At 43.9% G+C, this 26,093-nt stretch overlaps 1 protein-coding gene across 4 annotated transcripts in view; it reads right to left on the bottom strand.

The window, feature by feature from the left end:
• The window catches only part of ME3 (malic enzyme 3), a 196,550-nt gene that overhangs the window by 95,324 nt on the left and 75,133 nt on the right, over positions 1 to 26,093 (bottom strand). For all 4 annotated transcript variants that reach the window (XM_080687267.1, XM_080687266.1, XM_080687268.1 and 1 more), the window contains 2 exons: positions 6,843 to 6,976; positions 3,715 to 3,864 (listed from right to left, as the gene is read on the bottom strand). In XM_080687267.1, the coding sequence (XP_080543393.1) occupies positions 3,715 to 3,864; positions 6,843 to 6,976 (284 nt within the window). The remainder of the gene's footprint in view (positions 1 to 3,714; positions 3,865 to 6,842; positions 6,977 to 26,093) is intronic.

Here is a 26,093-nt window from a genome sequence, read left to right as displayed (position 1 = left end):
AAATGAGTTAATACATGTAAACTTTTTAGGATAGTACCTGGCCTTTAGCAAGCAGTTATCAGTATGCTTTTTTTTTCTGATTCCAGTTCAATTGTGGGTTCCTTGTGGGTTTGCACGCCTGTTTTTCATGCTATGTGCCCAGCTCTTGCAGCATCCCCTGTACACCCACTCAAAGCTAACCAGATCCTGAGCTCAAGTGGTTGTCAAGGCGCCATTTCTACCCACATGGATCTTGTTCTGCCATGTTCCTCTTCATCTCTGATCCATTGAGAACCACCAGTGGGGCCTGCACCTGAGTCTGAAACAGCTCCCCATTAATCCACTCCCCAAGTGCTTGGGCAGAACCCCTGGTCAGTTCTCCTACCCAGCACCTCTACTCTCCTATTTCACCCACCATGAGGTCCCAGAAGCCATACATTCTAGCAAGAGGGAGGTGAGGTGCTTGGATTCATTTTTCATGACCCAGATCTAATGTCACCTCTTTGGTGTGGCTTTTCCTGATTCCCAGTCCGAATTCTGATTACACCAATTGCCTGCCAATGGTGATCTTGGACAAGTTCCTCTTCTCTGGCCACGTCAATACCCTCATCTGTAAAATGGAGATACTGTTACCGAGCTAAGCTTACAGGACATTGGAAGGTTCCATTATAAGCCAATGGGTGTGGAGACCTAGCTCCCCTCCCCTCCTCTTCTTCTCTCCTGCTTTCCAGGTGCAGGAGATGGGAAGATACCCAAGTGAGCTGACTACCCCAATGTCTACACAGCCTATGAATCCAAGCCCTTCCCTGGAATGGCTGTTCCCTCCTTCTCTACATATGGAATTCCTAGTCAACCTTCAAGGACCAACCCAAATATTATCTCTTCTGTGAAGCATTCCTGCTGCCCAGGGGAAAAAAAAATTTCATCTCCCTTGTATTCCTGTAATTCTTTGTCCCTGTTATATATCCTATTTCCTTATAACTCTTATTATATATAACTTATATTATTATTACCTCCCCCTCATTCTGCTGGTAAATTGCTTGAGGTCAAAAACAGTATTTCGTTCATTGGGGTAACTTTACAGTGTCTACACGATGCCCAGCGCCTAGTAGTTGCTCCATAAATGTTCATTAATTCAAATTTAGTCTAATGTGTTCCCTGGATTGTGGAGTGGGCTCTGGAGGCAAATTCTACGTTCATGGGACTGTTGCCTATTCAGGTTTCTGACCCTTAGACTGGTTTGCCTGGGACCAACAACAGAATCCACAATCTAGTGCATAGAGTCTGTGGAAGGAGGGTTTCCACACAGCCTGGGAGTGGGAAATGGGAGTGGAACGGCCTCAGAGTTCCATAAGGTCTCAGCCGCAAGCCAGAGGAGGCAGTGATCCATGCTTAAGGGCTAAAGGACCTCTCTAGGTAACACTAGGTTTTGAAAGAGCCAAATAATATCTGTAGTTAAATGTGTTAGTTCATTATATGTTCAATGACTCTGCTTTCTTTCTACAAATTTAGAAGTGCATATGCATAACATGACTCTACATTTATTAATCCTCCCTTCCTTCTATAATAGTTACTGAAGGAAACAGACACATACATTTATGCCAGGCACCTTAGCCATTATCACATCTTACCTCAAAATGATCATTTGAGGTGGGTGGTATTATTACCTCCATTTCAGAAATGTGGAAATTAAGGCTGAGAGAGGATAAGAAACTTGCCCAAGGTCAAGGAGATAGAACTCCCAGCCAGCACACAAGGCTACTTTCCCATCTGAGAGGCAATTACCTGCCAAGCACTGGTCTCGAATACACAATGGATCTGACATGTTTCCTACCCTCCAAGAAATGTGTGTTCCAGGAAAGGAGACTGATATACAGATAACTGAAAACACAAAGTGCAAAAATAAAACGATGGACTAGAAGTATGTGTAAGAGATTGTGGGGGAGGCTGAGAAGGCAGTGATCAGTTCAGCGTGAGGTGACCAGGGAAGGCTCCACAGAGAAGCTGACTCCTGGGGTGGGCCTTGAAGGGTCACTTGAATTTTGATGGGTAGAGAATGAGGACAGAAGAGAATGCAGGAGTTTGAGGCAGAGGGGACCACATCGGCAAAGGTGTGCAGGAGGAGAACTCCAGGTGTTCTTGGGCATGGAGAATATAGATCAGTATAGCTAGAACATAGGACTTCTGATTATGAGCTGGGCTATGACAGGCTTAATTTTGTCAAAGTGTTGCACTTGTTTCTTGAAGCCCTAGGGCAGTGGTCGGCAAACTGCAGCTCGTGAGCCACATGTGGCTCTTTGGCCCCTTGAGTGTGGCTCTTCCACAAAATACCACGGCCTGGGCGAGTCTATTTTGAAGAAGTGGTGTTAGAAGAAGTTTAAGTTTAAAAAATTTGGCTCTCAAAAGAAATTTCAATCGTTGTACTGTTGATATTTGGCTCTGTTGACTAATGAATTTGCCGACCACTGGCCTAGGGGGCTGCTGATGGCCTTGGAGGAGAGAATGACTGGAACTGAGTTGCACTGTGCAGGAGGGAGGACCTGGAAGCACTGTTTCTGAGTAGGAACTGGGAGGTTAATAGGGTCCTGCATCCTTTAGAAATGTACCATGAGCTCCCCATGTCTCTTTCCTGTTGAAGGAGGCAGATTAAACACCACGACTGCTCCGGGACTATGGTGCAGTGTCCCACCCCAATAGAATTGCAGAAGCATGGCTGCTCTGAGTGGGGAGGACATGTCTGCTTCAACGGCTGGACACCCACATCAAGATAAGGCCTGATACGATGTCTCTGCCAATGGTAACCGTGGGACCAGGAAGGGTGAGTATGGGCATCGGGGGTGCCAGTGACCGGTGTGCAGTGCTCATCCCAAATGCTGGCTTTAGCACTGGAGGACTCTTTTTCCAAATTAACAAAAGATGTTCCAGATCCATACTTGCATGTTCCTCACATGGCACATAATTTATAAACAGATTTATAAATTCTCTATGAATGTGAATTACACATCTGTGCACAGTGCATTGTATATGTACATATTCTAACACAGACCAAAACTGTGTTGCATTATGTACTATAAACCCCGGTGGCTCATTAGTGCTAGAATTATAGTATATATTGGTAATTAATTTTGAAGACCTTTTGAAAAGTCTCCCATGAAAAACAAAAACACCCAAGCAATCTCGTTGGAAAATTGCCCCCAAATTCTTTGGCTCTAAAAGAAAACGTAGTGCCAATTTTTTTTTTTTTTTTTGCCTAACAAAATGACATTTTAAGTGGAATCTGAGTCAAGCCCAAAGGAAGAAATACTGGTCCTTTGAGTCAGCAAAAGAATTCACTCTTTGCTGTCTGACACTCCGTTATTCATTGGCGTGGACTGGCAATAGAGCTATTGGCACTTTGGAGAGGACCAGAAAAATAGGGGTTGCGGGGGAGATGTTAGGTAGATAATGAGAGAAAAAAACTGAAATGCCTCTCAGGCCAACTCTGGACAACACATCGAGCATTTATTCTGAGGTGCATAAGCTATGCTATCCTCTTGCTAGATACTCTCTCAGCTCATATCTCCGCTCACGGGATCATTTTCCTGAGCAAGGGCTTAAAATCAAATGCCTCCTTGTTGGGCTGCTGGCCCAATCAGGATGTAGCCTCCTGAGTCCCAATAAGCAAGGGCAGCAGAAAGAACTGATTCCTCTCTAGCAGGCATCCCCTCCCTGCACCCTGGCCCCGAGGTGGCTCACCGGGGCCTGCGGAAGGTCAGGCCGTAGTGCTGACAGGCCAGCCCCACGGTAGGTGTGTACACGATGGGCATGAATTTCTCCACGTCCGACGTCAGCACGCGATAGAAGAGCTTCTCATTCCGATCTTGGAGTGTCATGAGAATGATGTACCTTGGAAAGGGAGACAAGAAACCACGCTGTTCACATGAGCAGCCTGTGTGGCAGCAGGGGAGGCCGCTCATGCAAAGACCCAGGGATCCCACTCAGCTACCTTCACAGGCAAATCACCCATCTCCCCAAACATGGATCTCACCATCTATGAAGTGTGAAGAGTATTATGGTGCTTGTTATTACACATGGTGTAGGTCCTGTCCTAAGTACTTTACATTAATTCATTTAAAACTCCCAAGGACTTGTGAGGTAGGTACTACCATGGTTGCTCTTTGAGAGACAAAGGAGACCAAGGCACAGAGAAATGAAATAACTCACCCAGGGGGCAGAGTTGGGATTTGAACCTAGGCAATCTGACTCCAGAATCTGTGCTCTCAACCACTGTGCAAGAGGGTTAGTTATGTTATTATTATGTGGACATTAATGAATGAAACAGAACAGTAACATTCTGAAAGTGGAGTAGGGGCAAGGGCACACCGGTGCTAGGAGAACTGGCCTCTCCTATCACACAGGGCTGGTTCCTGTCACAGTAGAGTTCACAAGTGGCCGAGGACCAACTGATCTCAGGAAGCATGTTCCTCCAAAATCTCTCTCTTGTCTATTCCCTGAAGCCTGAAATCACTAAGCCCGGGAAAAGAGCCTTTCATTCACATGCCTAAAAAATGCAAAAGCCTCTGGGAGAAACAAAAAACTCAGGGCTTAGAATTTACAGTGAGGTGTGAGTGATTTCTGATATCACAACCTTTTTGGACCACAGTTTGGGAGAGAGTATGGAGGCACTTGAGATCCTAGACTGGAAGGGGGTGAGATCCTGCAGTAGCGGAATGACTTCTAGGTGTGAAGTCAGGGTACTGGGTTTGAATCCCAGCTCTGCTGTTTACTAGGTGTGTGACTTTGGGGAAGTCTTGTAATATCTTGGGGCCCCAGCCCCAAGGCACTGGTCCAGAATCAAAAATTGTGTTTTAGAAGGTATTTTGAGGAAGGGAGGGTTTATGCTTAGAATAGCCAGGATCTCAACTCATTTCTCGTGTAAGAATTTCTTATGCAGTAGCCATTTGTACACATCTCTTCCAAGTTCTGTATTCAGTAATATCAAATTGATAACTTAATCTCAGTCATGGTGAGATTATTTACACCATGAAAATGGGCAAATACTAGAAATCAGGGCTTCCCTACCCCTCACCCCAGAACCAGTTAAAACATTTACCAGCACACAACTGCCCTTATCCAAAAGAAGCTGGGAGCCTCCTTAGCATTTCCTCAAGCACCTGCTGGAATGAGGGGCCCCTGAGAATAAGGAGGGGGTGGGTCAGAGTAGTCAACACAGCATGTTCAGTAAGTCAGGATCAGACACATCTCCCACCCTCAGCCTGGCGTGTCTTTCCAAGCATATAAATGATGTCCATCCCACTGACTTTAATTTTTAGAGTTGAATATCTTTAGGAAAGAGAATTTCACTTTGGGATCAAATTCTTCTTTGTAAATTTAACAAAAGAAGGAGGTTCAGATTGTTCAAAGTTAGGACATATCTCAAGTTGTTAGTTGGATTCATTGTCTACTTTCTGGTTTGCTCTCCAGGGTGACATGGCTAGACCCAGTCTGAGTGGGATGAACAGAGGAAGATAATATCTGGCCTGTGCTGGAGTATGGCCTTGGAGTTAATGTGAATAATACACATAGAGGTTAGTGCTTCAGGAGTCAGTGATTATCCACTGCTGCTTAGAAGCAATGGATGCCATGAGGGAAACATAGGCAGATGGGTGTAATGACCCTGACAAGCTGCTGAACTCTGCCCCTAGGGGGACAGCCACACTCTTAACGATTCAAAGTCTTGGCCATTGAGCTCTATAGATACTCAGGGGGAACCCTCCTTGCTTCCTACACTTCAGCAAGGTGACATGTTTATTTAACACGCTCTTACATAGTATGTACTATATGCGAGGCACTGTTCTAAGCACATCAAAAATACTAATGTATTTAACCCTCATTATAGCCTTCTGAGTTAGGAGTGACCCAGAGAGGCTAAGAAACTTTCACTACTAAGAGGTAAAATGATGATTTGAATTCATTATAGCACTAGAGTCTAGCCCAGCAGTGGGCAAACTATGGCCCGCGGGCCGGATCCGGCTGTTCTATCCGGTTCTCTTGCTCTCCCCTCCGCTCCTTTACTTTGAATTTATATTAGTTCACACAAACACTCCATCCATGCTTTTGTTCCGGCCCTCCAGTCCAGTTTAAGAACCCATTGTGGCCCTCGAGTCAAAAAGTTTGCCCACCCCTGGTCTAGCATCTTAACTGTGCGGTGGCAGAGAGGTCAACAGCACAGATTCTGGAGCCAGCTACCTGTGGTCAAGTCCTGGCTTTTCCATGTGACCTGTGGTCACAACCTTCTTTAGTAAAGCTGACCCTGTCATTCCCATTTGCCTCTTCATGTCTATGACCCCACTGTTGAGAACCCAGAAGGGTGGCAGGATTATTAACTGCTCCCCATAAGCTGCCAACATATGACATACCAGGTCCTTCCCAAGGTATCCCTGTCCATTTCTTCTCTTTTCTACCATGTTCCCCTTGTTCAGGAACCTGGGCCATATACCACGTAAACACACCTGTCCCTATAGCTTTACTCTACTTGTTCTCCTATGAAATGCCATCCGTGAACCCACTGCTGTCTGCTGAAGTCCTGTTGGTGCTTCTGGGGCTGACTCAGGTCCCACCTCTTCCCAGTGGCCCTCCCAAATTCCACTGGTTGGAATTCAGTTTCTCTTCCAAGTTCTCCCAGGACATGTCGACTGCCTCCATCATAACAGTCCCTGTCCCTTAGGGAGATCACCACCCCTTTGGAAGGTTGGGCTGTGTTTGGAATTTCTTGGAAAGGCTCTCAGTCTTTCCTGGTTGGAGCATATACAGAAAACACTCTTCGGACCACAGGAAACAGTGGAGCCCAGGTCTAGGCAGAGAGAGCAGATGTAGGCACTGACTTGTCCAGGTCGCTCTGCTGCCGCTCGTAGGATTTCATGACCCGGAGGAGCTGGATGTCCTGGCTCAGGAAGCAGGGGGGGATTAGGCCATGGATCCCAAGCTGCATCCTTTCTTCAAGTGTAAAAGCCATCCCCTGGGGAGAACAAGAGCGAAACACACACACATAAATGGATATGCAGGAAACCAAGGAACAGAACAGGTTTCTACAGACAGGCCAAAGTCACTGTGACTCAACAGAACAGGCCTGGGACTCAAACCCCACCTCTGCCATTTGAGTGTTCGGGCAGTCTGTGCTAGTTGCTTTGACTCTTTTGAGCTTCAGCTTCCTCCTGGAAAAACAGGGAAAATACCTACATTGTCAGGTTTTTTTTGGCTTGTTTTTGTTAAAGTTATTTTATTTTTTAATAACTTCAAAATTTATAGAAAATTTGAGACGATAGTATGGAGAGTTGTCATAGATCCTTCACCCAGTTTTCTCTATTATTAATATTTTACATTGGCATGGTACATTCGTTAGAGCAGGTGTTCTCAAACTACGGCCTGCGGGCCACATGCGGCCCGCCAAGGACATTTATCCGGCCCGCCAGGTGCCGCTGCCTGTCCTGCTTAGCAGCTGACTCGTCCCGGGCCCATGGTGCGCATAAGAATTTCTTCATAGTTTTTTTTTTAAACTATAGTCCGGCCCTCCAACGGTCTGAGGGACAGTGAACTGGCCCCCTGTTTAAAAAGTTTGAGGACCCCTGCGTTAGAGCTATGATCCAGTAGTGATACATTCAGAATCATATAGACTGGCTTCTTCATTTAGCAATAGCACTTAAGGTGAAGAATAGTCTCTTTAAAAGATGATGCTGGGACAACTGGATTTCCACATGCAAAAAATTAATAAATAATAAAGTTGACCCTGCCTCATATCACATACAAAAATTAACTTAAGATTAATCAGCAACGGAAAGTACTTGCAGAGAAAAACCAATATGGTGGCATAGGTAAACACCTAAACTCCTGCCTCGCACAACAATATCAAAACTACAACTAAAAGACAAAACGGACACCATCCAGAACCACAAGAAAGCTGGCTGAGTGGAAATTCTACAACTAGAAGAAAAGAGGAAAGCCCATTGAGACTCAGAGGAGCTGCAAAAGGCTGAGGTACGGAGACTCGCATGTGGAGAGGACAGGCGGCTGTGTACACGGGCGGCTGAGTGCGTGGATGGCTTTCTAAAGCAGGAGGGAGATGGACGCTCCCGACTGCACTGAACTCCAGTCCTGGGCGAGACGCTGGAAAACCAGACTCATTCAGGGGGAATCTGAACTGTCAGGAAAAGAGAAAGCACACTGAGACTCGGGAGCTGTGGAAGGCAGAGGTCCGGAGGTTTATGTGCTCAGAGAGGACTGACTGCTGAATGCACGGGCAGCTGAGTGCGAGGCTGGCCTTCTAAAGCGGGAGGGAGACGGAAGCTCCTGACTGCACTGAACTCCAGTCCCAGGCGAGACCCTGGGAAACCATACTCATTCGGGGGGAATCTAGACTGTCAGGAAAAGAGAAAGCACACTGAGACTCGGCAGCTGCGGAAGGCAGAGGTCCGGAGGTGCACGCGTGCGCAGAGAGGACTGACTGCTAAGTGCACGGGTGGCTGAGTGCGCGGCTGGCTTTCTAAAGTGGGAGGGAGATGGAAGCTCCCGACTGCGCTGAACTCCAGTTCCGGGCAAGTTTCTGGGAACCCCGACTCATTCGGGGAGAAACTAGACTGTCTGGCAGCGGGTGAAACTCAAGGGCGGCTTTCTCTCAGAGGTGCTTGCAGCGATTACTGAGGGACACTGAAACCCAGGGGCCTCATAGGGCAGGGCTGATGGGAAACCAAGGCTGTTTGCTCCGCTCTGAAACTCCGCCCCACCCAAGCTGAGCACAGAAGCTTTTGCAATTTTGCAAGTCTTGTCTCATAAGAGTGTCTCCAGCACAGAAGTTCTCCCAGCATAGACACAGCTGATCCTCACAGCCAATTGGCCTGGAGGTCAATTCCTCCCAGTGATACCAACAACAATCAAGACTTAACTACAACAAGACTGACCACACAGTCCACAAAGGAGTGCACCAAGAATGTCCACCTCAGGTAACTGGGTAGGCTGAGCCACTGGGCCCTATAGGACACCTACCACACAAAGCTACTCTACCAACTCAGGGAAGCAGCAAAAATGTGGAGACAAAGAAACAGGCCACAAATGAAAGAAATGGAGGAAAGCAAACAACTAGATATAGAGTTCAAAACCATGGTTATAAGGTTTTTCAAGAATTTCCTAGGAAAGGCCAATAAATTTAGTGAGACCCTTGAGGATATGAAAAAAAACCAACTAGAAATTAAACATACACTGACTGAAATAAAAAATATTATACAGAGACCTAATAGCAGACTAGAGGACCGCAAGAATCAAGTCAAAGATTTGAAATACAAAGAAGCAAACAACACTCAGCGGAAAAGCAAAAGGAAAAAAGAATCCAAAAATTTGAAGATAGTGTTAGGAGCCTCTGGACAACCTCAAGCATACCAACATCTGAATTATGGGGGTGCCAGAAGAAGAGAGAGAGCAAGATACTAAAAACCTATTTGAAGAAATAATGACTGAAAACTTCCCCCACCTGGTGAAAGAAATAGACTTACAAGTCCAGGAAGCGCACAGAACCCCAAACAAAAGGAATCCAAAGAGGACCACACCAAGACACATCATAATTAAAATGCCAAGAGCAAAAGACAAAGAGAGAATATTAAAATCAGCAAGAGAAAAACAGTTAATTACCTACAAGGGAGCACCCATATGATTGTCAGCTGATTTCTCAACAGAAACTATGCAGGCCAGATGGGAGTGACAAGAAATATTCAAAGTGATGAATAGCAAAAACCTACAACCAAGATTACTCTACCCAGCAAAGCTATCATTCAGAATTGAAGGGCAGATAAAGAGCTTCACAGATAAGAAAAAGCTAAAGGAGTTCATCGCTGCCAAACCAGTATTATATGAAATGCTGAAAGGTATTCTTTAAGAAGAGGAAGAAGAAAAAGGTAAAGATAAAAATTATGAACAACAAATACATGTCTATCAACAAGTGAATCTAAAAATCAAGTGAATAAAAAATCTGATGAACAGAATAAACTGGTGAATATAATAGAATCAGGGGCATAGATAGGGAGTGGACTGACAATTCTCAGGGGGAAAGGGGTGTGGGGGGTGTGGGAAGAGACTGGATAAAAAGCGTACACCTATGGTTGAGGACAGTGTGGGGGAGGTAAGGGCAGAGGGTGGGATGGGAACCGGGTGGAGGGGAGCTATGGGGGGAAAAAAGAGGAGCAATTGTAATAATCTGAACAATAAAGATTTATTAAATTAAAAAAAAAGAAAGTACTTGCAGAATACTGGGAACTTAGGGAGAAAATTCCTGGAGGTGGAAAATTGCAGAAATGATAACATCATTGCTCTTATTACCTCTCCATTTTTTTTAATCACTAATTTTTATATTGGGGTCAGTGAGAAAATAGGATTTAATCATCAAAGTATTCAAATATTTAAATAGATTTCTCTAAACAGAAAGAGAAGAATGAAATTCATGTGTATGGGCAACAAAATTAATTGTCATTAAACTCCTAAATTCTGATTAAAAAAAAGATTAATCAGCAACTTAACTATAAGAGCTAATATTATAAAACTCATAGAAGAAAACATAGGGGTAAATTTTCGTGATCTTGGATTTGGCAATGGATTCTTAGGTATGACACAAAAAGAACCATCTACAAAGGAAAAATTACATAAACTGACTACCTAAAAACTTTTGTGCATAAAAGGACACTGTCAAGAAAGTGAAAAAACAACCCATAGAATGGGAGAAAATATTTGGAGATCATATATTTGGTAAGGGTTTAATATCCAGAATCTATAAATAACTGCTACAACTCAACACAACAAGAAAAACAACCCAATTAAAAAATAGGCAAATGACTCAAAAAAGATACTCCTCCAAAGAAGATATACAAATGACCAATAGCACATGAAAAAATGCTCAGCATCATTAGCCATTAGGAAAATGCAAATCAAAACTACAATGAGATACCATTTCATACCCACTGGGAAGGCTGTAATTGAAAAAAAGAGTAAATAACAAGTGTTGGTGATGATGTGGAGAAACTGAAATCCTTGTACCTTGCTGGCAGGAATGTAGTGTTGCAGCCTCTGTGGAAAAATATTTTAGTGGTTCCTCAAAAAGCTATGACCCCAACAATTCTACTCCTAGGGCTACACCCAAAGGAACTGAAAGCAAGGACTTGAACAGATACCTGGATGCCAATGTTCATAGCAGCATTATTCACAACAGCCAAAAGGTGGAATCAACTCAGGGGTCCACCAACATACAAATGGATAAACAGAACATATGTACGTACAATAAAAATTTATTCAAACATAAATAAAAGGAATGAAGTTCTGATACATGCTATTAAATGGATGAACCCTGAAAAATTAGGCTAAATGAAATGAGCCAGATATGAAAGAACAAATGTTATGTGATTCCACTTATATAAAATAACTAGGATAGGCGATTCATAGAGACAGAAAGTAGATTAGAGATTATAATAAAGTCTGGGGGTGGAAGGATTGGTGAGCTATTGCTTAATGGCTATAGAGTTTTGTTTGGGATGATAAAAAGTTTTGGGAATGGATAGTGGTGATGGTTGTACAACATTGTGAATAGTCTTATGCCACTTAATTGTACACTTAACATGGTTAAAATGGAAAATATTGTTATATACTAGTATACTTTACCACAACTTAAAAAATTAATAATGTGTTTAATACTCAAAACCACTGAATCATACACTTTAAATGGGTGTCATGTGTAGTATGTGAATTATCTATAATAATCTATAATAATAAAAGAATAATATGCTAACTAGACCAGGAACAAAGCCAGGGCTGCAAGGGAAGCCCGGGTCCCGGGTGCCAGACAGAAGCCAGTGCCGGCAGCCGGGGGAAAAAAGGTCTACTCTTGCATGAATTTCATACATCAGACCTCTAGTAGTTCAATAACACTGTCTTAAAAGAATTGTTTGCATGTTTTAAATACAAGTCCTGTATCAGACACGTGTTGTAAAAATATGTCTCTGAGTATGTGCCTTGTCTTTTTATTCTCTTACCAGTGTCTTTCAGAGGACAGCATTTTTTGCTTTGGGCACTGGCAGGAGAGATGGGGAATGAATAGAATGTCATGAAATCTGCTTCCTGACCCAGTTAAACCCTATGGGGACAGTGTCTGTTGGCAGAAGTGGCAGGAACTGACCTCATAAGGGTCAATGTAAAACATGGGCACACAAGTTGCCCCACCCAAAATGAGAAAGTGCAACTTTCTGGGTAGCACTCAGATGGCTCTGCTGGTGTGAAGGCTGGTCTAGTTCTGCCTTCGCTTCCTTAGCTGTCTCACAGAGGCCCTGGCAACTGCGACAGTGGCAAACCCGAGTGGCTTCTGAGTGGGGACATCAACAAGGAAGGGACCACAGTCCTGCGGTGCAGGGGAATTGTGTAGGGGGCTGAGAACAGTTTTTAATCAGCCAACCAATTAACTAACTACTAACTGACTAAACTAACACTGTCAGTATGATCCCCATTGTATTCAAGGCTGATGATACCTAAGGCAACTCTGGGTAATGAGCTCCAAGTAATTTGAGGTTCCTCCTAGAAGTGAAGAAGGCTGTGTAGGTGATAGTGAGACCGGAATTATGCTGACCGGAGTCTAGCTTCCCTCAGACTCTCTTGGGGAGGGGAAGCTTGAAAAGGGAGGGAGCATGAGAATTCCTCTCATTCCTCTACCAGCTGAAAACTATCTCATCTACAATGATTACAGCTCTTTTACAGGGAGTTAAATAATGACAAGGAAATCAAGCACATATATTGATCAGCGCCACTGTAATGTCATTGCTATCGTCAGCTCTAAGGATGGGAGTCCGATGAGTATCTAATTTTACTCTCTACTTTCCTTACAACCACATTGGGAGAGGTTTTACCACCACATTTTACAGATGAAAAGGCTAAGCAAGAGAGGTTAGGTGATGCTCTTGAAGTTGCAAAGCTATTGCCCATACTTTATTGTTTCTTAAACCAGGATGTTAGTTATTTAATAATTAATAAGTATATTTGATAATTTTATATATGTGATAATTTCCCTCCCCCCCACACCCCCCTCCCCCAGATAATTTCTTTGATGAGAGGTAAGTGTCAGAACCAGGAGTTGATCACAGGCTGCATTCCTGCCACTACAGTGTGCACCCTACCAGGGCCTTGGTGAGATGACCTCAGAAATGGAAGTTGGGAGGCGGGGTGGTGAGGAAGGAGTGGAAAAAAACAGAAACAGAGAAGAAAAGTGAATAAAAATCAGGCTCTTTGGCTAACACAATTTCCTCTCTGTTTGGTAACTTGGGGGTCCCTAAAGTTACAAATACCAGGCTCCTCTTGTGTTTTTGTAAAATAATAATGATGCTTAAGAAAATCCTGAAGAATGGGTCCTTCTCTCAGAAGGACTGCTGGAACTGTAAGAAAGATCTAGCATCTTGAGACAGATTCGACTCTGTTTGAACATGTGTCTCACAGAGATTTCTCAAAGTACTCTCCACACGTAAAATTCCCACCTTTTTCCTCATCAAAGCCCAAAGGCAGCAGTTCATAAATCCCTGTGCTGGCCACCAGCTTCACAAGTGGTGCAACAGAGGCCCCTGATCCTTTTGCAGGAAACCACCTGGCCCTGGAGACTGAGCGCTTTCACTAGGCACCGTTAGGCAGGTGAGTGTTCTCTGGCTTAGTAAAGACTGTGATCCTGTCTCCTTGGCCCTGGGGATCCCAGGGCAGCCCAGGAATTTACTAATGACATCATCTTTGTTAATGACTGCTGTGGCTTTTAATAGCAGTCTGCTTCTCTCTCCAAAGCTAAGTGTTTCTCTTGGCCGACTGCCACCAACTTCTTTTGTATTTGAGGAAAAAGTATTACCATTTAGCCACTGGTAATTTCAGGAATTTTTAAAGAAAGTACCACTAGAAACTTCTTTTCATCCTGAAGCTAATGTTAAGGCTACTTCAGATTTACGTGTTTGTAGAACAGCAATGCAGGCACTTTAGCTGACCCCTGGCCTCTGAAATAGCACAGGCCTGGGAAGATTCACTAGGGTGTAGTGGGTAAGTATTAGAACTTGCATTTATCTACAAAGGAAAAAAAAACTTTGCTAACTGACACTCAGGCTCTTGGTCTGTATGTCAAAAGTCACAATTCCCTTAACTATACAAGGAGTTATAAGTCTTACAACATGGAAGAATTGACAGTGGGGCCCTTATTCTTTCTTACCACATTGAGAAATTACAGTTTCTGTGCACCTGGTTAGATAGAGTTATGGATTATGTTATCTGGTTTATTTATTTAAATTTTATTTTTATTGTTGACATTATTACGGATATCCCTATTCCCCTCCCCGCTTTGCCCACCGCCACCCAGGCACCATCACTCCTTCTCTCTGGCCATCGCCACACTGTGTTCTATGTCTATGGGTTATGCATATATGTTCTTTTGTTTTAATTTTTTAAATTTATTTTTTATTTATGTATAGTTGGTATATAATCTTATATTGGTTACATCAGTTTCAGTGTACAATATAGTGATTTGACCTTTTTATATCTTACAATGTGATCACCCACTAATTCTACGAATGATCTTTCACTGTGTAAACATATCACAATATTATTGACTATATTCCCCTTTCCCTTTTCACCCATCCCTACACTCTCCCTTCTGATAATCTTCCTTTCTATCCGAAGAAAACAAAAACATTAATTAAAAAAGATATATGCATCCCTATGTCCATTGCAGCATTACTTACAAAAGCCAAGATATAGAAGCAACCTAAGTATCCATAGAAAGATGAATGGATAAAGAAGATGCGGTACATATACACAATGGAATATTATGCAGCAATAAAAAAGAATGATATCTTGCTGTTTGCAATAACCTGGATGGACCTAGAGGGTGTTATGCTAAGTGAAATAGATCAGGCAGAGAAAGACAATATGGTTTCAAATATATGTGGAATCTAAAAACAAACAAAACAAAAACAGACCCATACATTATCTATTTTTAACAAGATCTCAAAATAGGGCAAGTGGTTTTTGAAAAATGGCTAATTCTCTTAGTTATATTTCAACCTCATACCCTAGTGGTATTCAGAGCATACCAGTAGGGACCTATTTTTATTGTTACTGAACCATTGCTCTGGCCACTCCCCCAGCCAAATGTCCCTCTCCACCAGCTCTGGCTTCTCCTGGGAACCTTTAGACCTCACAGAGGCAAAGTGGGTGGCTTCAAGAGCCTCCTCTAGCATAAAGGCCCAGGACTGTTTCAATTATTTTAATGCTGTACCAGTATTAATCTTTTAGCCGTCACTCCTGACTTTACCTATTGCATCACCTTCCCTGAGCGATCATTTTTGGCCCAGTCACTGAACTCTACTGGTGGACTGAGCATTGCCCAAGTTCTCAGGACGCATCTTATGACATTAGAGAGAAGATATTTGAATAGACCCTACCATCAAGTGACAGAGCTCAGAGGCAGGAAGTCTGCCAGGCTGGGCCCCTGCCCCAGCCTCCTGCTGTTCAGAAATTCAGGCTTCTTAGCACCCTGTTTCTCATGACTGAGCTTTGCTGAGGGGAGGCTCCCCTATTCTGTTTGGTGATCTGCCTGGTGCCTCTGGATCCAGAGCCTGCTGTAACCATGACAATATCTTCTCATTCATTCACAAGCATTTATGAGTTCCTACTGTGTGCCAGGACTACCAAGTCAGGCACTGGAGAGTCCCTAAAAGGAATAGATGCTGGTCACTGCTCTCATGAGTCTACTAGACAAGACACATAGATTAACATACAAAGGTGATCATGGCCTCTGCCTTGGGCAAGCCACTTCTCCAACCTATAAAATAGAGTGTCGCCCATTTCACATGTTGTGGCACAGGTCCTGGCACATAGGAAGTACTCCGTGAAAGTCAGCTGTTCTCCTTATTACTATTTTCTCCTTAGGGCAAGGTGGCACAAGAAAGCGCATTAGCAGATCTTGGCGATAAGTCCTGAAGGGTGGTCAGGAGCTAGTCTGGCAGAAGGGGGTGGGAGGAATAGGGGTGAAGTGATGTCACCACATGCAGCATAACTGCTTATTCACGGCTGTGCAAGGCTCCTGCATCTGCAGCCCTGGACATTCTCCCCACGCCCCGCCAGGCACACTCTTTCTGGCTGCCATACTTTGACTAACAGCAATATCCCTGCTCACCATGCTCTTACTACTTCCCTCCGCCGTCTTCCAGTCCACAGGCAAGGACTCTCCCCCAAGACACCCCATTTCACACAGCTCCCCCCTTCTCTTGGTGTCATAAAGTTTAGCACATGAAATGTGTTTTCTGTTTGATTTCTTGAACATTAATTAGTAGGTAGTGGAGTTGGGGTAGTTGGCAGTAGACACTCTGAAGCGGCTAACACAAGGTTGTAGCACAATAATCCTAACATCATCAATGATAACAGCAATAGCCCTTTTATTGAGCACCCACTGGGCTGGGCCAGACACTGAGGTAGGCACTTTCTATCTCTAATCCTCACAGCAACCCCGAATTAACCATCCTATGGTTATTGTCCCTATTTTATGGGCTAGGACAGTGGTTGGCAAACTCATTAGTCAACAGAGCAGCAAACCGCGGCTCGTGAGCTGCATGTAGCTTGCGAGCTGCAGTTTGCCGACCACTGGGCTAGGAAACTTAGGCCAGAGGGTTAAGACACATGCCCAAGGTCACAGCAAATTGATGGAAGAACCAATAGAACCCAGGTCCACATGCTTCCAAAATTCACCCTGTTTCTTCTGAGCTAAACAACCGTTCCTGAGAGTTAACATGTTAAACAGGCTGCTGACTGAGTTGGCTTTTATTTGTGTAGAGAAAAAGTTATTCTGCTTCTCCATATACAGCCAGTTACCTTCATCGTACAGCCTCTGAGTGCCAGGGCAGGCAGCCCATCTGCAAACAGGTGTGAGGTGTGCTTTTACCTCTGCAGTGATGTACATCAAGCATGTCGATGGCACACATGTAGCCACATTTCCTCTGACTAGCATCCTTACTGGGAGGATTAACAAGTACACGTGTAAGGAAAGGTTTTTGGTTCCTTCATCATTATGTCATGCTCTGAGCTGACTGCTCATGCTGTAAGCAGCTTCCTCCATCAATCAGCTGTGACAACAGAGGGTAGCCATGGCTGGGACCGAGCTGTGGGCAATCAGCTCTGAAACTGCACCACTGGAGCTGATTAGCTGCTAGGGGACCGGAAGGCATTTCCTGTCCCTTTTGCATTGTACTTCACGACTCTGGGATTTTTATGAGTTAGGATGATGTGGGCTCCGGCTGGAGACAGGAAGTGGGATTATTGTGGCTGCTGTTCTCTCGCTGAACCCCAGGTTTATGAGGGCCCCTGAGCACACTCCTGGGATGAATATGGGGGCCTTAAAACACAAGTCTTGGCAGACATAGATCTGAGAACAGCCTTCCTTCCAGACATACCTCTGTGATCAGGTACAGAATTACAGATCCAGAAACACATCGTAAATTCCCGAAAGGGGAGTGGATGACACACTGCTCATTACTGTCCAGAACCAACCCTAAACCAGATTTGGGCTGTGGGCTGCAATGTATGGAGACTGCCTCTGATCTTTCCATCTATGGTGTACACAGAAGCTCTTGAACCAGCGTGAGATACAGTTCAATTTCCCTTCCAGGGGAAAATGGCCAGGACGGGTGGTGCTGCACTCACACAGCCAGTACAGGGCAGTGGGAGGGAAACTGGAAGACAATGTTCTACATTAGCTCCTCCACTGTCAGGCTGTGTGGTTCTGGGGAAGTTCCTTCACCTCTCTGAGGCTGCTGTTTTCACCTGGTGGCTGTTAATCAAATGAGAACATGGATATTGCAGTTTCATATCCCTCAGGCTCAGGACTATAAGAAATTTAGCAACTGCACTTAGTGGTAGTGATTTCCTTTTGTCTCTTGTCCCTTCAAGACAATAGGTTCCTTGAGGGCAGGGACTGTGTCTAAATGAGCTGTGTGCCTCTTTTCCTTAGCACATCTTGTTTCTAAAATGGTCTCATATGGTTTGTGTCATCTGACCCTGGACAGGGCTGGTGTCATTATCCCCGTTTATAGAAGTGGAAATTGGGGCTCAGATGAGTCAATGACATGCAGGGGCATGTGGCTAGTACACGCTACTCAAAAGCATATGAAAAAAAAAGTGACTATTCCAATTGTTCTGCCATTTTATGAACAGTTGTTGGGTAAGGACCAATATGGAAGAGAAATGAAAGCATCTTCTGAATTACTTGGCAACTCTAGGATTTTGTCCTAACTGAACCAAGGGAACAGAGGTGGATAGTTGGAAGGCTTACAAATAATTTTCTTGGCAAAATTCCCTGTGGCATTTGAATGCTTCATGACCATCTCTTCCCAAGAGACTATTATTTAAAAATTAAATAATATTGTTCTTGGCACTGCGAAGCCCCTCTAACTCAGCTGAACCTCAAGAGGGTAAGGGCAAGAGGAAGGTGCTGGGCAGGGGAGCTGCTGAGGACAAGAAAGTACCTCTTCCTTCCTCCAGCAGCACAACAGCTCTTTGATGGGCTCAGCCTGGGAGGATGGGGGCAAAGAGTGAACTATGACTGGTAGGAATAAAACAGACACGTTTGGGAGGGTCTCTGAATAGGAGTTGTACATGCATGCCTGGTGCGTGCGAATGAGTGGGTGGGGTGCCAGAATTAGATATGAGACCAACTAAGGACAAGTTCATTCGACAGGACAACTGTCCAGTAGATCCCTGTTAATCTGTTCCAGCCTAGATGTTAACCAAATCCTTCTGATCCTGGGTCTGGACCTCAACTCTGCCACCTGATCAAGTGAACTAGGAAGAAGGTCATTTTGACCTGAAGACAGAATGACTGATGTGGCGCCTGGGAGAAAAGAGTAACCAATCTCCGCCTCTGTCATGACATCAGGAGGCAGGCGTTCTAGGTTCAGAGTGATTTCATAACAACTATTTATATTTGACTGCTTTTTAAAAGGTTTTACAAAGCATATTTATTTATTTAAAATATTTTTAAAATTGATTTTGAGAGAAAAGAAGGGAGAGGGAGAGAGAGAAACATTAATGTGAAAGTGATACATTGATCAGCTGCCTCCTATATCCCCTACCAGGCTAAATCCTGCAACCCGGGCATGTGCCCTGACTGGGAATCGAACTGGCAACTTTTTTGTGTATGGGATGACACCCAACCAACTGAGCCACACCAACCAGGGGTAGAAGGCAGTTTTATTACCTTTGTTGTATTTGACAGTTACCTCAAAACAAAAAGAATAACCTTATGATAGAGGTTCCTAAACTTTGCTAGCTATTAGAACCACTTAGGGAGTTCACAAATCAATGCCCAGGTCATACCCCATACCCATTAAGTCAGAATTCTGGGAATGAAAGCCTGGATGAGCAGTTTATTTAAAGGGCTATAAGTGATTGCAAGATACAGCAAAGTTTAGGAATCACTGCACTATCACATAGGCTGTGGAAATGTCATGCCCATTTTGTAGACAGTAATGCTGAAGCTAAGAGAGTTTAATAATTCATCTAAAATCAAGGCCCTAGTAAGTTGCAGAAATGGGACTTGAACCTGGAATTCTGTTTCAAATTGTTGGTTCATTAATTTATTTACATAATCACTCATTTAGTAAGTATTGAGGACCAGCCATATATCCGCCACTGAGCATGCAGTGAGAAACCAAATATACATGGACCCTGCCTCCATGGAGTTTCAATCCAGTGATCTTTTCATTCAAACCAGTGTTCTTTCCACTCCTTTACATTTTTGGGATTAATTTGGACTTCTGCAGGCTAGTTTAGTGCCTGGCAAGCTGGGGTGCCCAGAAAAATAACACCAATGATATTTTTGCTGGAGTTCAGGTATATGGTTCAAGTTTGCCCATGAGAGGCCATGGAGGAGGTAGATCAGGCCATGGAGGAGGGAGATCTGGATTCAAATTGTGGCTCTGCCCTCATCAGCTGTGTGGTCCTGGACAACTGCCTTAACTTCTCTGCTCCTCGATTTCCTCATCTATGGATTGAAGATTGTAATACCCATTTCAAAAGGCTGCCATGAGAAATGAAACCCCCTGCATGGTGTGCCCAGATAGTGGCTGGCACATCGAAGGCACTTAGTGAACACAGCTGGGACCGGGTCCTTACCAGTGGACAGAAGGATTCACGAACCTCATGCTTCTGAGAGACACAGCAGCCTAGAGTGTCCTTAGACTTTCTCACCCTCTGTTATCCATCTTCCCTCTCTAACATCTATCCTCAGTCCATTCTATTCATCTTCCTTGGTATTCACAGTTAGGACACCATTTACTTGAAACTTAAGGGTAAGTGTCCAATAAATTTTAACCGGTAATGGGGACCTAATGCAAATCTAAAACTAATGAGGGAAACTCATAGGGGACTAGACTGAATATTAAAAGTTCAAGTACTAGGAATGTTTTTTGAACTATATTTGCATTTTAAAATTAGAATTATATTAAGAGAAAGGGAAAGGAAATGTAGAGAATCTCAAACCATGTGAGCTTTTCTCTTTACTAGTGCTTAGTTTACTTAGCTTGTTTCTTTATTCCCTCCTGAGATAGAATCTAATTCTGGCATTTAATAAATTTGGGAGTATTCTAAAAATTTTCTCATTTCATAAACATGATGAGCTCTGAGGTCTATACGTGTTGGAACTACATATTCTTAATCAAATAGCTCTTTTCTGTTAACAGTTTTCTGAAGGGTCACTGGAATTCCTGCACATGTGGCTATTCTAGAATGATCCCGTCTACTTTGAAGGAAGTGATGTTGACATTCACAGAGACCTGCAGGATGACCTCTCCTCCAAATGTCTCAAAATAAACAACTCTACGCCAAAGCCTGTATTTAGTGACATTTAGCTACCAAGTTCTTCTACAATTAATATTGATTAACTATATCAGTGGTTGATTGATTGGGTCATTATTGAATAGTCTGAAAACTTTTTCTTTTACAGATGAACAGTCAATTTGTAGATTAGTCTATATTTTATAACTTACATTAAATTAATAAAGGTATGAATACTATTTCTTTAGTATCTACTAAGGAACAGGCTTGTAGTGGGTGCTGAATGAACCAACACAATATTTTTAACTTTATCCTTCCACAACATCCCTCTGAAGTCAAATATTGGCCCAAGATTACACAGTTAATAAGTTGTAGAGCTAGAATATGAACCCCGGTCTTTGTGCCGCTGAAGCCCATATGCATAATCACTATTTTGCACGCACTGTTTTGCATTGCTTTCTTGGTTGTGATTTTGAACATCCTCCAACGTCTTCTTCAGCCACATCAAAGACAAGATATGATCAGTCTACTGAAGGGAGTGTTTCCTGGCTGGCCTTATCCCACTTACCCAGCCTTTTACCTTCTCTAGAAGGAATGTTGGAGAAGCAGCATCCAGTGTTCTCTCCCCAAAGCTGGGGAAACAGCAGAAGCTGGGAGCAGAAATGAAATCCAGGAGAATAAAACACAGCAGTGTGCGTCAAACCTAATTAAACTCTGGCAGTGAAATCAATTTAATAGGGAGCAACCAACATTTAAAAAAACGAAATAGACTTGAGTAGAAAATAGCAGGCTGCCTCACATTCATAACGGTAAGTATTGTTTTGCTCAACTGTTGCTAAATTGCTTGTGTGAGTGTGTGCGCACACGTGAAATGTGTACCTGTGTGTAGTGTCTTGTGATGTAAGGTGTACTTTTATCTCCAGGTTGTCGTTCAAATATTTTGAGAAACACTGTAGCAGAGGGTAATGATTGAGTGATGGAGGCAGACTGCTGGTGTGAATCCCAGCTCTGACTCGGGACACATTACTTAACTTTTCAAGTTTCAGGTTCTTCCTCTGTAAAACTGGGTGATAATAGTACCTACTCATGTGTGTTATTGTAACAGGGTGTCTGACTCACTAACTAAATGTCAGCTGCTGTTATATTAAATAAAGCAGTTTGGGTGATAAGTTGGTGGCAAGCAAGAGCAATACTTTGCATGATGTCCCCAGAATCATTTTAATTCCAGATGCATATATCTATCTTCTCCCTGGGCACCCCCATCTACATGTTTCATAGGCCTGTGAAACCACCGCATGTCCCATACCAAACTCATCTCCCGTGCCAAACCTCCCTCTCTGGGCTATTGGTACCACCCATTAGCCCAGGAGGAATTTAAGAGGCTCTCAGATACCTTACAACTCAACCCATACATGCAGTCACTGCTGTGATTTTCCAATTCCTGAATAATTCTAATTTCTTCCTCTGTCATCCATCTTCCTCATTCTCATCGTTCTGTTCCCTTCAATACCAACATCCTCCCTGGTCTGCTAATACACTAATGGTTCTGCAACAGCTGGACTCTAGTCTTAACCACTCCCTCCCCACACTCTCATCGTCCTGCCCCTGCAACACACCTTTTAAAACATCTGCCAGATTGACATTTTCCAAAAACCAAACTTGGTCATTTCATTTCCTAACGTGTAACATCTTCCTCAGAGCCTCCAAGGCTTTTCATAAGCTGTACATCACTTTTGGCTTCATCTCCTGCCAAGATCCCTGGGTAACCTTCAACACAGCAAATGCCTTTACCATCCCCAGAGGAAGCAGGTGTGCTCGTGCCTCTGAGTGTGCAGGTGCTGGCTCCTCTGCTGAGAATGCCCTTCTATACCTGTCTGCCAATCACTCCAGTGCACTGAAGGGGGGAAAGGTCACTGATTTAAACTTACATGTAAGTACCCTGGTTCTCAAAATCCAGTGTACACCAGGAGCACCAGGGTTGCTGGTTTAAAATTCCAGTTCTAGGCCTCTACCTGTGAATGCTGACTGCAGCAGAGCCAGCGCTTCCTGGCTGCACTCCTGGTGATGCGGAGGAACCGTACCACCGGGGAGATAAAAGTTTTGCCCAAACTCTAATCCATGACATACACATTCAGGAGTAAAGATGAGTATCTTGTCTTTGGGAAATGTCTCAATAGAAATTCAATTAGCAGAATTTCCTAAGGAAGGTGGGTGACATATTAGTAAAGATATATCTCGTTAAATGAGCAGCAATGACAGGAAGGGAAAATACTGCTATTTAATATTATTTAATTTAATAGATTTAATACAATTATCTATTCATGTTATTGCCTTAAAATAGGAAGACTGCATACCACCAAAGCACAATGATGGCACCCATCATCATACACTGTGGTAGTGAGGTCTCTCTCTGTCCCTCGTGGAAACCCTGGATGAGTGTCCTGGTGCTGGATAAGTGTGTAACAGAAGATCAGCTGCATGCCTATTGAGAAGACAAGCTGAGTTGTTCCCACCAAGACTGAAACAAAGGGATTCCTCTGTTATTTTCCATAGTAAGTGGGGCGGGGGGGGGGGGGGGGGGGTGGGGAGTAAGTGGGGCAGGGGGTGGGGGAGGTAGGACAGAAGCTTCAAGTTAAGTAGCTGGGCTTTAGGGGCAGTTAAACCTTGGTTAGAAGTCAAGATCAGAGACTGGCTTTTTATAGGGAACAAATCTCTGATGCATTTTTATGGCTGGAGGTTAAAGCAAACCAGATAGCCCAAGGCTTGAAGATAAGGATTGTAGAATGCTTTTCTCAGTTGAGCTGACCACCATCTGGCCCACGCTACTTTCTCAATCTAGTCATTCATTCATTCACTCATTCAACTAGCAGTATGGTGTGACATGAACAATTAATTCTAGTGCAAGTGAAAGAGATATGAAAAAACCTGTCTATTCCCATAGGGGTAATGAACACAGATGCTACAAGATGAAGTTATTTGTCATTTAAGCAATGTTACAAAACAAGGTAATGCCATTCATTTGACAAAATTTTGTTGCACTCTTACCTTTAATGGGCAAGGTAGTGGGAATACAGCTGTGAAAAAAAGAAGTTCACATTCCAGTAGGAAAAATAATTATTAAATAATTACCCAAGTAATTATTTCATGATAAGAATGCTCCACAGAGGATGCTATGAGAGCATGGAAGGAACTGGGAGCCCTGATGTGGTTTCCTTTGGGGAGAGGGTGATTAGGAGAGCCTTCCTTAAGGAAGCAACATTCAAGATGAGATAGGAAAGATAAATAGATTTAATTAGGCCAAGTGCCAGGGTGGAGTTGAGCAGAGAAACATTGCTAAGTGCAGAAGAAATGGCAGGTTTAAAGGCTAGGGAAGGGGAAGGATCATAGGCAGGCCCAAGACTGGGCAGCGTGTGGGTGACTTTGCTAAGGACTTAGGTTTCAGCCTCAGGGCAATGGGAACCCACTGAAAGGTTTTAAATGGTAGGGACATAATCCACTTTGTGTGTGGTTTTGTTTGTTTGTTGGTTGGTTGGTTGGTTTGTTTCAAAAGATCACTTTGACCACAGTGAGAGGAATTTTTGGAGGGCAGTAAGAATGTGCTGACACATTAGGAGTTTCCTGCAATATGTACCTCACTTTCCAGGTAAAAGTACTGGCCCCTGGGTCTAGGACGGTGGAGTGAAGGTGGTGATAAGTAGAAGAATAAGAGATATATGGAGGAGATAAGCACGGAACCTGGTGACGTATGAGACTGGGGGTTCAGTGAGAAAGGGCGGTCAAGGGTCACCGTGATCATAACTGGATGGATGACTGTGGTGGCATCACTGAGATGGGACACTACACAATGGGGACCAGAATTTTGTGGCAAGGGGTTGGAATGAGAGAACTGCATCTCAAGTTGTACTTTATTCACATTGAGTTTGATGGCCTTTGAGACATCCACCTGGAGATGTCAGTAGGCAGTTGGATATCTGTAAGTCTGGGTCTTCATGAGAGGGCTAGAGAATGAATTTGAAAGATGTTAGCTGTTAGCAAGTACGAGGTAACTAGAGAACTATGGGGAGAGTTTAGAGTGAGGAGAGAGTCTAGGTCTGAGCTCTGAGAAACTCCAGCATTTAGAGGCTAAAATGAAGGAGGATAAGCCGGCGGAGGAGATGAGAAGGGACAGTTGAGAAATGGAAGGAGAACCAGAAAATGGGTTGTTACAAGATGGCCAAGGAGTATAATGTTTCAGGAAGGAAGGAGTGGTCACCACAGCTGAATTTCTCTGAAAGGTCAAGTAACACTAGGACTGAAAACTGTCCACTGGGTTCAGCAAAGTGGAGGGTCCCTGTCAGCCAGTGGATGTCTGCCTCAGTGAGACCAGAGTGGTCTGAAGAGAGAGCAAGAGGTTAGAAAATAGCAACAGCAAATACACACAACTCTTCCAAGAAGTGTGGCTACAAAAGGGGAGTCCTTTAAGGTGGACAGACTTCAGCATGTTTAAACGCTGATAGACTGATGCCTCAAGAAGGGAGAGAATGGGACCCAGAGCTCAGGCGGAGGGGCTGGTGATAGACGGAGGAGGCCATCTCTGCTGCTGTAACAAGAGGGAAGGAGCAATGGACACGTAGAGGTGCTGTGTGTACAAGCTTGATGGGGAAATTATCTGCTGGGAGTGAGGGCCAGAGATGTCAGAGAAGATAAGTTTGAAAGGGAATTATGGGGAGTGTGAGAGCAAGTTGATTGGAGAAACATACGAAGTTTCTGGGCACTAACAGGAGCTCCAGTTGAGGTTGGTGATCATAAATGTGCAGTTGTACACCTTTTCCGGTCACATGTTATCCTCCAACATGGCTTGGCTGCCTGGGTTTATTCAGGGTTGTAATTTTTTTTTTTTAATAAAAATTCAATACAAAGGTACAGGAGCAAAAAGTTGAGGTCACTGTCAGGAAGAGTGGGAATGATGGACCATAGAATCCAAGCTGTATCGGATTAGGTTTGTGGATGGGAGCAGCATCTGGAGTAGAGAAATGGATGGGCAGGACACAGTTGACCAAGCAGCATCTCTGGTCAGAGTGTGTTAGAATCACTGATTTCTATGATTCTGTGATTTCTATGATTCACATAGAGGAATTCCACACGATGCCAAGGTCCGGGGTGTGACTCTGGGAGTAGCTGAGGGGGAATGCAGAGGGAAGTATTCCAGCTGGGAGAGGCCAGGATGTTGGAGGAGCCAGCCATATCGATGTTGAAGTCATCCGAGATGATGACAGGATTGGGGTGGA

Source organism: Plecotus auritus, assembly GCF_963455305.1.
Source record: "Plecotus auritus genome assembly, chromosome: 9".
Taxonomy (NCBI): domain Eukaryota; kingdom Metazoa; phylum Chordata; class Mammalia; order Chiroptera; family Vespertilionidae; genus Plecotus; species Plecotus auritus.
Note: the sequence above shows the minus strand (reverse complement) of the source record. Positions and strands in the feature narration are given on the sequence as shown.